Here is a 16,684-nt window from a genome sequence, read left to right on the forward strand (position 1 = left end):
GAGGGCTCAGCCCCACATTCATTGGTGTCCCAACTCTGGGCCCTGCCACTCCGCCCTAATGGCTTTTTACCACTTGCACTAGGCTTCCTAGACTCCCTCTTCTCAGACACCCTCTGATGAGGGTGGATCTGGGGACCCCAATATCCTAGATCCACCAGACATAACACTTTGTAGTTGTTTAGTAACCTAAGTATGCCTTAAAGTCAATCAACCCATCAAAAAGTAAGATTCTTTCTGAGGTTGTGAGAATGTATGGAGGGATGGAGTCAATGGAAAAGAGGACAGTAGAATTTCAAATTTATACTCATGCTCAGCGGTACTAGAAAAGTACAATATACCCTCCAAGTGAGTCAAAGATTACCAATGATTGACGATCTAAATTTTGTTTCTACAGCAACAGGATGTATAGTGGCAGTATCTGAACATGCCCTATTCATAAATTTGCATGCTCAGAATGAGGAAGAGTAACTTGGTTGAGAAATCCAAAGTTGCTTTACTTGAAATACCAAGGGAAGTTACACAAAGGAGGCAAGAGGAGAGATATATATTCAGTATCTCACCATTTAAAACACAGAGGCTCACAGGCTCCCTGCTCACATTCACTTTCCCAAGGTATAAAGGTAAGTCCTTCCAGCTACTTCAGCTCAATGATATGAGTTGCTTTTGAGAATCATAACAATGTTGTATTTTATATTAAGCATAAAACTGATTGCATTATACTTATTGTGACATGGAAAAATTAAAACTTTATCCTTTACCTAAACAATTTATTTCTAAGCAAATATATCGTTATAAGCACTTAGAGTGCTTAACAACAATAGACCCTTGACAGAAAAATCAGAGCTGTCTGTTGAGAGCTCCCTGGACATGATCCACAGGGGTCATCCTCTTGGCCTTTGTTACAAGCTTTTCTACCTTTGTGCTTATACAGACAGTGATAAAGAAAAGATAAAGATGTCCTATTATTTCTTCTACAAAAGTATTTTTTAAATAGTGTTTTCAGGAATATTTTATTCTGAAAGGCTTGAAAAGTAACACTAATAAAAACCATAATTGGTAGAAACCAGGAACCCAAATATGTTATTTTCTTCAAGGAAATTTTGCTGCAGAGTGATGCTCCATCAATAAGGTTATATTGACATGAATCCTATGCTTTCTAGGAGTTCCACGTCACACTAAGTTCACTATGAGTTCACTCAACGAAGCAAACACCAAGTTTGCACTTGATCTGTTTCTAGCATTAAGAAAATCAAAAGGCAATGTCTTCTACTCCCCTGCCAGCATCTCAGCGGCATTAGCCATGGTCTACTTAGGGGCCAAAGGAAATACTGCAAAGGAAATTGAGAAGGTGAGTGTCAGAACCATTATATTTAGACCTGTACAACTTTTCTGTTGGCGAGCATGTGCACAGATGTGTGGATCTGGTGGTCTGATGGGTGGAACAGGACACTGAGCAAGCGTTCCCATGACCGTGTGATCACAGAGCTATGGGACAGAGGAAGCACTCCCCTAATATTTGCCATTTTCTTCCTTGTGTCCTGCTATTATTTGGAAAGTGAGTTGATCTACAACTGCTCAGCAATGAGAGAGGAGCTTAACACTTGAGGACTACTGACATAAGGGATGCTTGGATGTAAATCCAAGGGATACATCACCAGAGGGCTCCTCAACCATGAATGAGTACATGGATGAACATTCCTTGAAGTATCTGGTAACTGGCTTTGATGAGGTTTTGCGAAGACCACACTCGTACCCTGAAGTTTGGGGATATTTTCTGTTTCTTTAAATTTTTTTATTTGTTTTTTTCATTTGTTTTTACGGTTTTGTTCTAAACCTCACTGCACCTGTTGAGGGGGGTTGGAGCAGTCCATTGCATTGACTTTCATTTCTTGCATTTCTTGCCCTTTTAATTTTTTTTTCAGTCTGCTTATCTGTAACATGCTAAAGAGTGCAGGGTGATGCTCGCTTCGGCAGCACATATACTAAAAAAATTGGAAACAGTGCAGGGTGGGCTTCTACTTGTGATCCTTCTGCCTCAGTCTCCCAGAGTGCTAAGATTACAGGCATGCTCCAAAACTATTCACTTTTCTGGTTTTCTTTCCTCTGAGTTACACAGATCTCTTGAGGAAGATTTTTTGGTCCCATTTCCTGTCTCTTCCAGGTCCTTCACTTCAATGAAATCACAGAGAAGTCAACAGAAAAAACTCAAACCAATCAGGTGAGTACCTGAGCTCTTTCATTGTAGGACTGCTTCAGATATCTGAGTGGGAATTTAACATGAACTGCAAAAAGGTAACTTTGGAAAACCCTAAACATGACATAAGAACACAGAGAGTATATTCATTTCATTTATACAATTAACATTCTCACGTTTTTGTTTCAATCAGAGAAGACTGACATAGTATTAATGAAAGTAAGTCTGAAGCCAAACAGGCTGGGTTCAAATTCCAGATCTGCTCCTCACAAATGATGAACATTACAAGCACACTAATGCTCTGAGTCACAGTCACCTCATCCCAGTAAAATGAATTAAAATAGAATCTGAATCAACTCATGCAAACATTTACAAACACTGCTTCAGTGTCATAAATAGGAACTCATAATAAACTTCAGTTAATATTAAATGACAATTATCATAAGCATAATAATACTACTAAAATAATTCAATCTTAATTAACAAATCTCTTAGCTAGCAAATAATATCCAAAGTCAAATAGGCTCAGGTTTAAAACTTGGCTCTTCTAATCTAGTCTCTTTGGAGAGGACATTTAATTCTCTCAGCTTTCTTATTTCCTTTTGATAAGACTTAGATCACCTGTCCCAAGACCTTAGCTGGAGGCATCCATCACTCTTACATGCAAAGACAGAAAGGGCCACAGATCAAAGTGTCTTAGAAGACAGAAAAGTATACCACCGAGGATACCACAAGAAGGCTTCATATTTTAATGTAAAGTATCTAGATTTCAGCATAACTGAATCTTTGAAGGCTGTAGGAAATGAATTATGCTATTTTTCAAGAGAACATAGAGTTTAGCCAGGAAGATAAAATCTAACTATTGAAATCATTGACAATCCAACAGGCTGAAAGTTTAGTTCAACAGAAAACAGATATGAGTATTTTACAGCAGGCAGAAAGAATGTCCTGAAAGAAAAAGAAATTAAGGTGGATTTATTAAGGTTACATGAGACAAAATATCACAAATATTGTGGAATGAGAAAGTAGTTATCTTTCAACAAATAAGTATTGAATAACAGACTTCGCAGGGGTTTAGCATGTAATGCGCTAAATACTAATGCAATGAGCACTTTTTCATGTTGAAGGGTGAAAATTCAGGAAGTGTGCATCTCCAATTTCAAAAGCTTCTGACTGAGTGGAATAAACCCACTGATGCATATGAACTGAAGAGTGCCAACAAGATCTACAAAGAAAATAATTGCCAATTTCTTCAGGTAAATTTTGCCTGGCCCTCCACAATTTTCATCTAGATCGTCTACCAATTACATGATCCTGGCTGACTGATATGGACAACATTTCCCCAAAAAGTATCAGTTCCAACAATATCTTACTAGACTGTTCCAAGCTCTGGCAATGTGAGAGTTTAGGGATTATTTTATGAGAAAGGAGGATGTGGAGTACCAGAGTTAGTCTCAAGATGTCATGATGAACCAGCACTGACATAATCAGAGAGAACATATTTTAAGTGGAAAATTCTGGGTAATGGGATAATTCTGGGATGGCCAGCCTTGGAAGAATCCCTGAGGGAAAAAAGTGGGAAGTACCAAAGAATATTTAATTCCCAGGATGGAAGATATAAACCAAATAGAATCCTCTGATGAGAATTCTCAGCAGCAATTCATCTCCTTCAGAGTAACAAGCTTTAACATTTGCAGGCCATAGCCTCCTCCCCTGAGGGATTTTGGCAGAAGGATTTTACTTTCAATGACCTGGGCTCCCTTTTCACACTGCCTATATGGCATCCACACAAAAACATGCAAGAAATAATGGATTTGGTCAGGGTCTGGACTTAGCTGACTGCAATCATTAGTAATTCAATTTGATAACGCACAAGTCACTCTTAATTGTTCCTTTCTTCTCTTATTTCTCAAAGGACTATGTGGATGACATTAAGAAATTTTACCTGGCTGACATGGAATCTGTTGATTTTGCAAATGCTGCAGAAGAAAGTCGGAAGAAAATTAATACCTGGGTGGAGAAACAAACACATGGTAGATAATGGAAGGGCCACTCATAGAACCATTTAAGTAACTGGGAGTGAGTCCTGTGTCTGACACACGTGTGTTGCTGACACAGGTGTGGTGCTGAAGTGGGATATTAGGACAGGTTTGCAGAGAGGATGGAGGAGCACTCCAGATGGTGGGATGGCCCACATGAATGAGAGTGCAAATGAGAGCCAGGAAAGGAATCACAGAAAGCCAGTTCTATGCAAACACAGCTGAAGAATGTTTGGGTGACAATTTCCTTGTAGATTCCAATCTCTACTAAGCCCATTTTGCCATCCCATCCTTTAATGTAAATTACAGCCAGCTTTATGTTAGAGATCTGTATTAGTCAACTTCCATCACTGTGACAAAATACCTGACATAAACAACTTAGAAGGGGAGGTTAATTTATTTTGGGTCACAGTTCCAGAAGTTTCAGTCCAGACTTAGCCAGTGCTGTTGTTTTAGATCTAAAGTGAGGCAGAAATATCATGGCAGAATGTTGCAGCAGGCAAAAAGCGCTCACCTCACGGCACTTAGGATGCAGAGAGGGTGAGAAAGCCAGAAGGTAAGGGTTAGGAACCAGTATAGATCACATTTCTATGACTCACTCCTTTCAACTAGTCCCCACAATTTGCATACATCACCTCTTAAGAATTCCATTAAATTACAGTTAAATTATGATCTCATCCATGGATTAACCTACTGAGGAATAAAGAGTCTTCCGTATCCAGGCATTTCCCAAAGCCCATCTGGATATAAGCCTTGTATGCTATAAGCCTCTTGGGGAAACATAACAGTATTCCAACCATAGCAGGACCTTTAAGATCATTAGATAGGATTCCTTTCACTAGTGGGGAAACAAACAGCCCTCCAGTAACCTACATATCATTCCAGGTAAGCTGGAACTGAGTGGACTACACCTTCACTCATACCTCCTACAATTATTATCACAAATAACTTCTCCATCCATGGCAGAGAACTTAATAATGCTCCATACATGGTCACCTACTTATCAATTACCTCTTACACAGGCCAAGCTTATGGCAGGCAGTTCCACATGAGAATGAATAAGAAGATACCCCAAGGAATGTATGTTAGCCCAACCTATGGGTTTCATAAGATAAAGCTCATGCTACTAGTCCTAAAGAATGATCAAGCTCTATTTCCTCTGAGTAGTGCCCCCCAAATTGGAATGCTAAAAAGGACGATGGAGAGGGAGGAATGACAAAGATAAATGGACAGAGTAGATGAAATCTGTTTATCAGCACTCAGTGCGAAATGACTGTAATCACTTATTGACACAGAGCCTAAAACACTTTCCCAGCTTAAGTATTGGCATCTCTATCAGAGTTAATTCTTAAGCTGCCACAATGCAGAGGAATGCACTTGGTGAACAGATCTACAAATCTCTAAAGCAGTCACTGCTGTGAATAATTAATGATCATCTTATCTTTCAGACAAGCAAATTGTACCTTCCTTGACAGATTTTTTTCTTTTTCTTTTACAGAAAAGATCAAGGATTTATTTCCTGATGGGGCTCTTCAGAGTGACGTCAAATTGGTTCTAGTGAATGCAGTTTATTTCAAAGGGAACTGGGATCTGAAATTTAATGAAGAAAATACTGTAGAAGGAAAATTTTGGCTGAACAAGGTATTGACTATATTTTATTTCCTTAATACAAAGTAGCTTTGTATAGTAAGTTACATTTAAACCTATGTGATCAGTATACCAGTATAGATAAAAAATAAAATGTGTCATGAGTCTTGTTTCATTATTTATTCTTGAAAATTTATTTAGTTAGCAGTGCCTGAAGAAACTTGCATTGTGGCTAATTTGGTGTTTGCTTGATGCTTTCATTTATTGTAGGATACCAGCAAATCTGTGCAGATGATGGAACAAAGCAACCATCTCAAATTTGCCTCCTTGGAAGATGTGCAGGCCAAGATGGTGGAAATACCTTACAAAGGCAAAGCTCTGAGCATGGTGGTGTTGCTGCCAAATGAAGTAGATGGCCTGCAGCAGGTAAAACTTGCACCTACATTTTGGCATTCTATTGTCATTTTGTTTTCCTAAGTCACCAGGAAGGGAAAAGCTTTTAGAGAAAGGTGCCTCAACATAGTGAGAATTTCAACACAAGGAATGATGATTTATCTTTTCATTACAAATATTGTAACATAGAGTCTGACATGTACTAACCGTCAGTTAATCAAGAATTGAATAGTGTCATATACATTAAATTTCAATTTGACAGTATTGAAAGGCAATAACATATACTTGGTGGAGAGAAATAGTAATGTGAGAAATGTTTACAAATATGGCGAACAAAAGATTTAAAATAGAGCATAGGGCCGGGATGTAGCTCAGGGGTTCCACCACCTTCCTGGAAAGTGCAAGCTCCCAAGTTCGATCCCCAGGACTCCCTAAAATATAGAGCATACACTACAACTACAATATGCAATAAATATTGAGTATCAGAAAACTGAGAGTATCTAAAATGACACATAAAATAGGTTGGTAACATAAAGAGCAATGATAAATAGTTTACTTTGTACAAAATAAGGTAATATAATGACTTAGCTTTGAATGTACATATATACATAAGTACTTATATCATCAAATAAACATACTCTGGACTGCTATTTCTGCTCACTAGAATAGTATGTCATAAACTGAATCATCGGTGTATTAAATTTATTGCTAGAATAAAGATTTCCACATATTCAATTCATTCTCAAAGTGCAGGAGAGGACTGCAGTTAGTCATGTTGGTTTCATGTTTTTCATTGTTTTTTTAGCTTGAAGATGGACTTACTGGTGAGAAATTAATAAAGTGGACGAGCCTACAAAATATGAATACAACAAGGGTGAATTTACAACTACCTAGGTTCAAAGTGAAAGAGAGCTACGACCTTAAAACCGTATTGGAAGACATGGGAATGGTAAAAGCCTTCAGTCCACAACATGCTGACCTTTCAGGCATGACCGGAGTCAAGGGTTTAGTGGTATCTAAGGTCCGGCACAAGTCCTTTGTGGAGGTTAATGAAGAAGGGACAGAAGCTGCAGGTGCTGCTGGCGTTACAGTGGTTAAAACTTCATCACGAGTATATCAAAACTTCCATTGTGATCACCCTTTCCTATTTTTCATCAAACAAAATGAAAACAATACCATCCTCTTCTTTGGCAGAGTCTCTTCCCCTTAAACATCATTACTCTGTCACGCTTTGGGAAAAAAGTTCACAGAGTTGTTCCAATAAATTGATGACTACAAATAATAGGCTCTCTTGGCTTAGTTTTTTTCCAGGCTTATAGAATTCAATAAGACTTTCTGTTTCTTTTTCTACAGACATTTTTAAATCCACTGTATTTTCTATGAAAACATTCATGAGGACTAAATGTTCTATGTTAAAATAAAAGAGTATTTCAATACTCAATATTCTAAATTTGACATGATTTTGGTTTTTCCTTGTTTTGAATTAGTAAGAACAAATCATATTTCTCTTCAAACTGATTAAATATAGTGGTAACTAGCCCTGTTACATTATTAAATATTGATAAATTATGTTATCAACAAAATAATGACCTAGTCAAATAAATTGTTCATCTAACTTTTTCCTATTCAACAAAATGTAAGTGGCCAATCACATATGAGAAAGATAAGTTAGGAATATATTCATCAGGGAGGAGTGAGATGGTGGATTAGAGACACTCAGAACCTCCCTGCTGCTCCAGAAGACTGAATCAAATCAAGGTGTGTGGCCCCATCTCCAGGCTGAGATTACTAGGAAATTGCTGGAGTGCACACGGAGAGAGTCAGTGCCTCGCTGAACCCAGAATACTGGTGTTTGCAAAAATAAAAGATACGGAGTATCCTGACACAGAGTGCTCTGTTGCTTGGTGGAGGAGAGGAAGTACCCCGTGGTGTGGCTATGAGTGGCAGGGTCTCTGTAATCTCCACGGTACAGAGTCCAGCACAAAGCAGACAAGCAGTGTGACGAAACAGGACCCTGGGATCTGCATAGGGAACTGGCGCTGGTAAACGGTTTGTGGACACTTCGCAGCTTGTTCTTCTGAAGCTGTAAAGGGGAGCCATCTTAAGAAGGGTCCCATTGTCTGAACTTACTGCCATGGGTGATCAGAAGTGTCTGCATTTTTTATCTTCCCAAATCCCAACAGCTCTTCTCTTCACTGACCTAGAGGCCATGCACATGGGAAACAATAATGTGTCACCCAAGGTAGTGACCAACACAAACCCTCCAAGAGCTGTAGGCAGGGGAAAGTGAAATCTGAGAGGTGGGAAAAGAGGAAGGTGCTTCCATGTAAAACTGTTGGCTCAACCTCTGTGACACAGAGTGAGATAAGCAGTGTGTGGGTTCCTGTGGGGCTGCATTTGGGAGCACATTGCCTGAGACAGGCAGAATTTGGTTCCCCTGACTCTTCACTCATGGCAGATTCCCTTGACGGGTGACTTCACAAGCAGAGACATTCAGATGATTCTGTCCTGGACATGGACACCTGACAAGCTCCAGAGCTCTTGGTCCTGGGACCAAGAGGTCATAACCTGATGAGCACACAGGTTTGCAGGGCTACCGAGGTTCCTGGGCCCTTCAGTACCACAATTATCCCTGTCCCCAGTGTCAAATACATAGGCTTATGAAAGGAATATAGACCTGCTGCAGACATGTTTTCTAAAAATTAAAATGGCAAACTGGAGACAGCAAAAGAGCAATGACTATAAATGATAGTGTGAAGTAAACAAAGAACCATGTCTCTTGGATTCATGATGTATGGCTAGGGAAATGAGTAGATATTCATAAGACAATATAAGGGGTATGCAGTTACTGGTAGAAATCCATATGTCAGATAAATTAAAGAGGAAAAGACCAGTTCTAGGAAAGGGAAGTATCGATAATGATGTTTCTTGGCAATGAATTAAGAATGCTACAAGGAATCAGAAATTGAGTATGAGAGGTCAATGGGGGAACAAGGTTTGTTTTCATTAAAACATAGAACACTATGTGTATCCTGATTAGTGTTGGTGGGGTAAAAAGTGGAGGAGTTCGGTGGAGGTGATATGATATTTTTATCCATGATGCATTCATATATGAGACTAATTCTCCAAATTTTTAAAAAACTTATTGTATTTTTGTCTGTGGAAAGTAAAAGAGAAAGCCCATTAATCTTGTTCTGAGACTTTTAATACATACATATCTAGGCCTTTGTCTTAGAGAGAACCAAGGAAATAGAGTAACTGACACAATATTGTACTATCTGATGTTTGATGAATCTCCTGCACTAAGCACTTCCCTGTACACATGCACAAGCACATCCTGCACAAAATGAAGTAATCAAATATTCTCCTTGATTTGCATCTACACAATGGTGGGAACATATCCTTGACCAACAAGTAAGGTTCAGGAAATTCTGTGGCATATATTTTACTAACCTACAAAAGCATGAGTAATGGCAGGATGACTCCTGAAAGAGCAGTGTCCTATGAGTTTCAACTCGACTGAGGAGATTACATTTTTCACATGTGGAGTTTTCATCTTTTCATGTTTTCTGTTTCTTTTTCTTCTATCTTTGGACTAATTCTTTAGTCCATCACCACTCCATTAGTCTATACCCCGATTCAAATCAGTGAACTTGTACCTCACAATCTCATACAGGGACTCAACACACAGACCTTTATAAAGGAGATCTAAAGGCAAAAGTTAACTTGTTTGAGAAACCTAAAGTTGGTTTACTTGAAAAGCCAGCAGCAAAGATGAGATAGAGGTGGCAAAAGGAAAGGTATCCATTAAGGATCTCAGCAACACTATGAAGAGGCTTACAGGCTCCCTGCTCATTTCTGCTTCCTACAGGAACTCAGGAAAGTGCTTCGAATGCTAAGGTTTAATGATATGAACTCTCTTTGACAATCACGGAAATTATGTTCTTCCTATCATGCATATGATTCATTCTATCTGATTAAAATTATGATAAGGAAAACTTTAAGTCCCTCCTTCAATTCATTTGTCCTCTACTCAAATAATTTATTTCCAAGTAAAGAAATGCACCCTTGCAAACATGTAGGGTGAGTGCCTGTCAGCCACAGAGTCATGAAGGAAAAGTCAAAGAGGTGTCTCTTTTGAGCTGGCTGAATGTTATACACAGAGATCTTCATCTTCACACTTGTTGCACATCCATTCTACCCAAACATCACAGTCAGTGATGACAAAAAGATAAAAATGTTCTATTAATTATTTGAAAAATTGTTTTTGAATGGTCCTTTTGTGAAACTTCTAATTGTTAAATTAACACATGCCCATTGTGGATGATTTGAAAACCATAACCAATAAAATCCTTAATTGTCAGAATTCTACAGTGCAGATAGGTCATTTCCTTTAAGGAAATTTTGGTGTGGAGTAATGCTTCATCAATACAGTTATTCTGTAATGAATCTGATGCTTTTCTAGGAGTTCCTGTTCACACCAAGATCACCATGAGTTCGTTCAGTGACGCAAACACCAAATTTGAGCTTGATCTGTTCCAAACTTTCAGAAAATTATAGAATCAGAACTTCTACTCTCCACCAGCATCACAGTACCATTACCATGGCAATGGTCTAGTTAGAGGACACAAAAAATTGAGAGGGTGAATGTCAGAATCATTATATTTAGAGCTGGTTTGACTTATTTCTCAGCTAGAAAACAGAAAAATTGTTAGATTTGGTGGCCTGACAGTGGGACATGATGCCAAGTGGGCATTGCTATCACGGCATGACTCCACAGCTGTTGGACAAAGAAAACCCTCCTGAAATGCTTGCCATGTGTTTCCTTATGTCTTGATATCTTTCGAGCTGAGACAGACTTCTAGAGCTGCCCAACAAGGAGTGATTAGCTTGCAATGGGAGGACAACTGAGGCAAGTGATGCCTTGGCTTAAATCCAAGGGTAACATCATCAAATGTTTTTTCAGTGATGGATGGATAAAAGTTCTTTGAAGGCTCTCATGATAAACCAGCTTTGCATGGTTTTCAAAGTATACATGCAAACTCTGAAGATTAGAAAGGTTGCTCTCTTTACTTTTTTTTACACTTTTTTGAGAGTTTTTTTTTTTGCTCTCTCTCATTCTGTCTCTCCACATATGTGTACATGCTTTTGTGCATGGTGTGTACTTGTGTGGTGGCAGCAATTGGACCAAATGATATCACACTGAGCTACATATCTAGTCCTTCTTCAATTTTATATTTTTGACCAAGGGTCTCCCTAAGTCCCTAAAGTTCCCAGGCTCGGCTCCCATTTATAATCTTCCTACCTCAGCCTGCCACTGCACTGGAATTACTGGCATATAGCATCATGCCACAATTCTAGTTTCCTCTGATTTACACATATCTTTTAAGTAAACTGTCTTCTCCCATACTCTTCTCTTCCATCTTCTTCATGTCAATGAAATCAAAGAAAATACAGAAAGTGCTGAGACCTATCGAGTGAGTCCCAAAATGCTTCACTTTTTTGAGAGGTTCAGGTATCTGAGAAGGTCATTCTTTAACCCAAGAATTTCACTTAAAATGAGGAAAGGTATTTTTTAGGGGAAACCCTAAACAAAAGAGATTAGCACATACACAGTGGATTCACATTGCATTTCCATAGTTATTACATTCATGTTTTCTTTTACTCAGAGAATGTCAGCATTGTATGTATGAACATGGATCTGGAGCCAGACTGGCTGGATTTAAATTCCAGCTCCACTCCTCACAAATGGTAAACATCAGTGAGACAAAAGCACTCTGCATAACAGTGACCTCATCCCAGTAAGTAGGAATAAAGAAACAATCTGATTCAATACATGTAAATTTAAACATCACCAGGTCATTGGTAAATATGAAGCCATAAAAAAATGTAGTTACTATCAAGTAATCATTATCATAATCACAATACTGCTTCTAAAATATCTCAGGTTTTATTAACTCTGTAATAGGACCAAGAGGAATAAGCACAAGTTAAATATTTTTGAAAATGAGTGCTAGCAGATATGTTGCTTTAGAGCTCTAGTAATGCAAACACTTAACTCACAAATACATGTTTCCAGATTCAACCAAGCTTGAATATGTTTAGGTTCGAAACATGGATCTGCTCATTTATATCTCCTTGGAGAGGTTATTTAATTCCTTCCACATTCTTATTTTCATTTGGTAAGACTTAGGTTAACTGTTTGTTTTCATTCGCTAAGTAGCAGGCAGAAATTGCTCTTACATACATAGAATGACCATCACCGGGGAAGAGTCAAGATCACAGTCAAGGTGCTTTGGAAGACAAAAGACTATAGCACCAAAGGGTATAACAGGGTTTCCTCTCATAACATATTTCAAATATCCAAGCACAAAATACAAAATCTTTGACATCTGTTAGAAATGGAATATTCTTCTTGACATTAGGGAAACTAGATTTAGCTAGGAAGCTAACCCTCACTATTTAATCCAGTGATAATCTAATGGCACTGGATCTTTAGTGTAGAAGGGAGCAGAATGATGTAAGTTAGGGTAGGCAGAAATACTTTTCTGGAAGAAGTTGACTATAAGGTGGATTCTTAGGTTACTTAAGGTAGAATAAGCCAGAAGTCATCTTTGACATTCCCATCATTAAGGTATCGGTCTAACAGTCTTCATGGGAGTTCAGTATTTATTTACATTGACAAACTAATTTAGTGAGCACCCTTTTTGATGTCAAACATTGAATAGCCAGAAAGTCTATATCACCAATTTCAAAAGCTTCTTTCTGAATTAAATAAACCCACTGATCATATGAGCTGAAGAGCGCCAACAAGGTCTACAAAGAAAAGACTTTCCAGTTTCTTCAGATACATTTCACCTGACCCTCCACAACTTTTATTTGAACCTTGGGTCCTTTATTTCTCAATGGCTCAATTGAAGAAAGTGAGAAAAAGAGTTCTCGCTGACTTGGACAGGGAGCTTTTACCCATAGAACACCAGCTCAGTTATCACAACAATACCCCATAGCATGGAATATTGCATGGTCAAATGTGCATTTGGGGATTATTCTATGAGAAAGAAGAATGTTGGGCAGAAGTATGAGTCATGAGATGCCACTAATGAAGTGGCAGTAATGGAGTCAAAGAGAGCATGGCTAATGGAAAGTGCATGACTAATGAGATGTACCCATAGTGTACAAACTTGAATAAACCCCTGCAGGAGAAATGAGAAGTCCAAAAGAATCCTGAATTCCTAGGAAGGAAAATGGAAACAAAGATGAGAAATGTAAGGATTTAGTGATGAGAAGTCTCAGGAAAAATTAATCTCTTCACAGTCACTTGCTTTCAAATTTTCACTTAAGGTTAGGGGTAGAGTTAGGGCTAGATTCATGATCAATCATGAAGTTTCCCAAAGTATCTTCCAGACAATGCATTTACAAGAGCCAATCAAAATATATAGTGAACATTTATTTAAATTTTAAAATTTATTACAGGAAAGACACATTGCCATTACTCCCTCTGAAAATACTTCCCTTTGTTTTGAACACAATTGTTCCATCATTCTTGCCACATTCTGAAATACTTCTGAAAGTCCTCTTTCCTGAGTTTCTACAAAGTATGATTTTTAAAATATATAATGAATTATTCTGCTGAGTACCATCCTACAGAAAGGCAGGATCATGAATAAATTACAGCATGTCCTCATTCACTTCATTCTCTGAATCTGGCACCAGGTGTCTTCTGGCTCTTTCCTCCAGTCAAAAGGACCATGAAAGGTAAATATTTTGAGTCAGTTGAAGTCATCAAAGCAGCCATGACGGCACAACAAAAGATGCTCTCCTAACAGAACTTTTCAGGGCTTCTTCACAAAGTGGCAAGAATGATAGGATAAGTGTGTTCCAAGCAAGGGAATTCTTTTGAAGGCATTAATGGCAATATGTGCTTTACTGTAATAAATTTGTAAGTTTAAATACTCACCATATGTTTTGATCACACATCATATACCATACTTGACCAGTTAAATTTAAACATGGATTAGAAACGTAACACTACAATTACAAAATGGAATGTGTCATGGCTATTGTTTTGCTGTTTAAGTCTAAAAACTTCATTTACCTAGGGATACCTGAGGAAATATTTTTTTCTACTTCACAAAATTCCTGGGTTATCTCTTTGAAGAAGGATGTGTTTGTATCTTAGTATGTAAAGTTACTTCCTTTGTCCTATGTCTCACTTGGTGTTTTTCTGATGCCTTCATTTTCTGCAGGTATAAACAAATCTGTGCAGATGATGAAGCAAAGGAACTCCTTAAATTTTGCCTCCTGGAATATGTGCAGACCAAGATCCTGGAAATTCCTTAGAAACACAAAGCTCTGAGCATGGTTGTGCTGCTGCCAAATGAAGTAGGTGGCCTGCAGAGGGCAAAATTTGTATCTATGTTTCTTCCACTGCCTTTTTCCTAAGTCACCAGGTCTAAAGACATTAAGTAAACATGCCTCAAAATAATGAAAAACTCAACAAAAAGAACAATGATTTATCTTTTTATTACAAAAATGTTGGCACAGAGTTTGACAAATATTGATGGCTTAGTGAATAAATGAGTAGAGATATGCACATTAAACTTCAATTTGATGATATTAAAATGCAAAAATTCATACTTGGGTGAGAGAAATAGATATTAATGTGGGAAATGTGTACAACTGTATCAAGAAAAAGATCTAAAAATGGAGTGTCCATTATATATTCAGCATATCATAAATAATGACTATAAGAAAATAAGTCTTTAAAAATGACACGTAAAATAGTCTGGTATCTCAAGCAATAGTAATACATATACAAGTCATTTGCACAAAATAAGGTAATGTAACAATTTGTTTTTGAATATACACATATATGTATATATAAGACATATGTAATCATATATAACACATATATAATTAAATATCCAGGACTGCTATATATGTATATTAGAATAATATCTAATAAACTGTGTTATCTATATATTGCTAAATATTTCTCATATATTCATTCACTGTTAAAGTATGGTGGCATCCATTTAATTATGTCATTTTCTTTTTTCATTTTTATAGCTTGAAGATAAACTCACTGAAGTGGACAAGCCTACAGAATATGAAGATGAGAGAGGTGAATTTGCATCTACCTGCATTTATAATGGAAGAGAGATACAACCTCAAGGCCACATCAGAAGACATGGGGATGATGGACACCTTCTACAATAGAATGTTGACCTCTTGGGCATGACCTGGTGTCTGGGGTCAAGGATGAGTCCTTGTAGGGATGAACGAGGGAAGACAAAAGGCTACAGGTGCCGCTGACATAGAAATTGGACCAATATCAGCACCAATACATCAAGATTTTTAATGTGATCAACCTCTCCTATTCTTCATCAGGCAAAATTGCATACACTTCTTTGGCAGAGTCTCTTCCCCTTGAATGTCATTATTCTGTCACTATTTGGAAAAAATGTTCACTAGTTCTTCCAGTAAATTAATAGCTGGAAGGAAGACTCTCTTGGTTTCTTTTCCTTTCCAATCTCATACACACCATTAAGAACTCAATGTTTGCCAGAAACAAAGCTTTTGAAAATAGTGAGGAGTGGAGGTGTTGAAGGGAAGGCAGAGGAATGGAGCGGGGAAAAGGAACCAAGATATATCATGTAAAGGTACAAATTCCCAATGATGAATGCCATCATATTGTATAACTAAAATGTATGAATAAAAAATTTCAATGTTTGAGATAGCAGCTCTCTCTTACACACACGCGCACACACACACACATACATTTAAACATATTTATTTTACTATAAAAATCCCCTTGGGGGCTAAATGTCCACGTTAAGATAAAAAGGATATTTTAATACTAGCCTAGTAAATTTGAGATATGAAACTCTTTTAAATGATTCAAAACAAATCATATTTGTCTTCAAATTAATTAACCTTGACTCCCTTGTTTCCTTGGGTTACCTTGATATCTGGGATCCTTTTTATCTTTCTAATTCTTTTGATTCTATAAAATACATTATCAATAAAATCATGGCCTATTCAAATTACTTCTTTACCTCTTTACTAGACTAAATGCCAGTAGCCAATTCAATATAAGAAAAATAGAAATACTTTAGCCAAGGAGGAGAAACATTATGGATAGGAGGCACTCAGCACCCACCTGCTGCTCCAGGAGACAGAACCAAAGCAACAGATGTGCAAGCCCATGGTGCAGCCAAGGATTCATATGACAGTGCTAGAGTCCAGATCTGGAGAGCCAATGACCAGGTGAAACCAGGAAATATTGGATTCTAGAATAATAGAGATATACAGCAGCCCAACTCAGACAGTCTTTGCAGAGTCCAGCACTGGGCATAAAAGCAGTGAGAAGGAATAGTAGATCAGGGCTGTGCACTGAGAAGCAGTGCTGGTAAAGGAAATCTGGCCACTTCTTAGCTTATGCCTATGAGGCTCTGAACAGCAGCAACTT

General features: G+C 37.8%; 1 protein-coding gene and 1 pseudogene across 3 annotated transcripts; both read left to right on the forward strand.

Annotated features, from left to right (window-relative positions):
- The first annotated feature begins 513 nt into the window (after positions 1-513).
- Positions 514-7,495, forward strand: LOC101704857 (serpin B4). 3 transcript variants are annotated; one of them, XM_087191628.1, is made up of 9 exons: positions 602-620; positions 1,239-1,348; positions 1,557-1,711; positions 2,162-2,218; positions 3,322-3,450; positions 4,110-4,227; positions 5,732-5,874; positions 6,091-6,246; positions 7,019-7,495. In XM_087191628.1, exons 3-9 carry the CDS (start codon positions 1,673-1,675, stop codon positions 7,421-7,423), a joined length of 1,047 nt encoding a protein of 348 aa, XP_087047754.1. In that variant the 5' UTR covers positions 602-620; positions 1,239-1,348; positions 1,557-1,672; the 3' UTR covers positions 7,424-7,495. The 3 variants fall into 3 exon arrangements, with proteins under 3 accessions (XP_021094937.1, XP_004858509.1, XP_087047754.1); XM_021239278.2 differs by lacking the exon at positions 1,557-1,711 and having other exon boundaries at positions 514-620; XM_004858452.3 differs by lacking the exon at positions 1,557-1,711 and having other exon boundaries at positions 578-620; positions 1,161-1,348.
- An 852-nt stretch (positions 7,496-8,347) lies between these two features.
- Positions 8,348-15,646, forward strand: LOC147830045 (serpin B4-like; annotated as a pseudogene).
- Positions 15,647-16,684: the final 1,038 nt, after the last annotated feature.

This window comes from Heterocephalus glaber, unplaced genomic scaffold, assembly GCF_053883595.1.
Source record: "Heterocephalus glaber isolate CG9 unplaced genomic scaffold, H.glaber_assembly_v1.0 deba00000331, whole genome shotgun sequence".
Taxonomy (NCBI): Eukaryota; Metazoa; Chordata; class Mammalia; order Rodentia; family Bathyergidae; genus Heterocephalus; species Heterocephalus glaber.

Coding starts and splice junctions, on each gene's coding strand:
- LOC101704857 (XM_004858452.3), top strand. CDS start 1,187: ATGAGTTCACTCAACGAAGCAAACACCAAGTTTGCACTTGATCTGTTT. Junction 3,451..4,109: donor ATAATTGCCAATTTCTTCAG/GTAAATTTTGCC, acceptor TATTTCTCAAAG/GACTATGTGGATGACATTAA. Junction 5,875..6,090: donor GAAAATTTTGGCTGAACAAG/GTATTGACTATA, acceptor CATTTATTGTAG/GATACCAGCAAATCTGTGCA.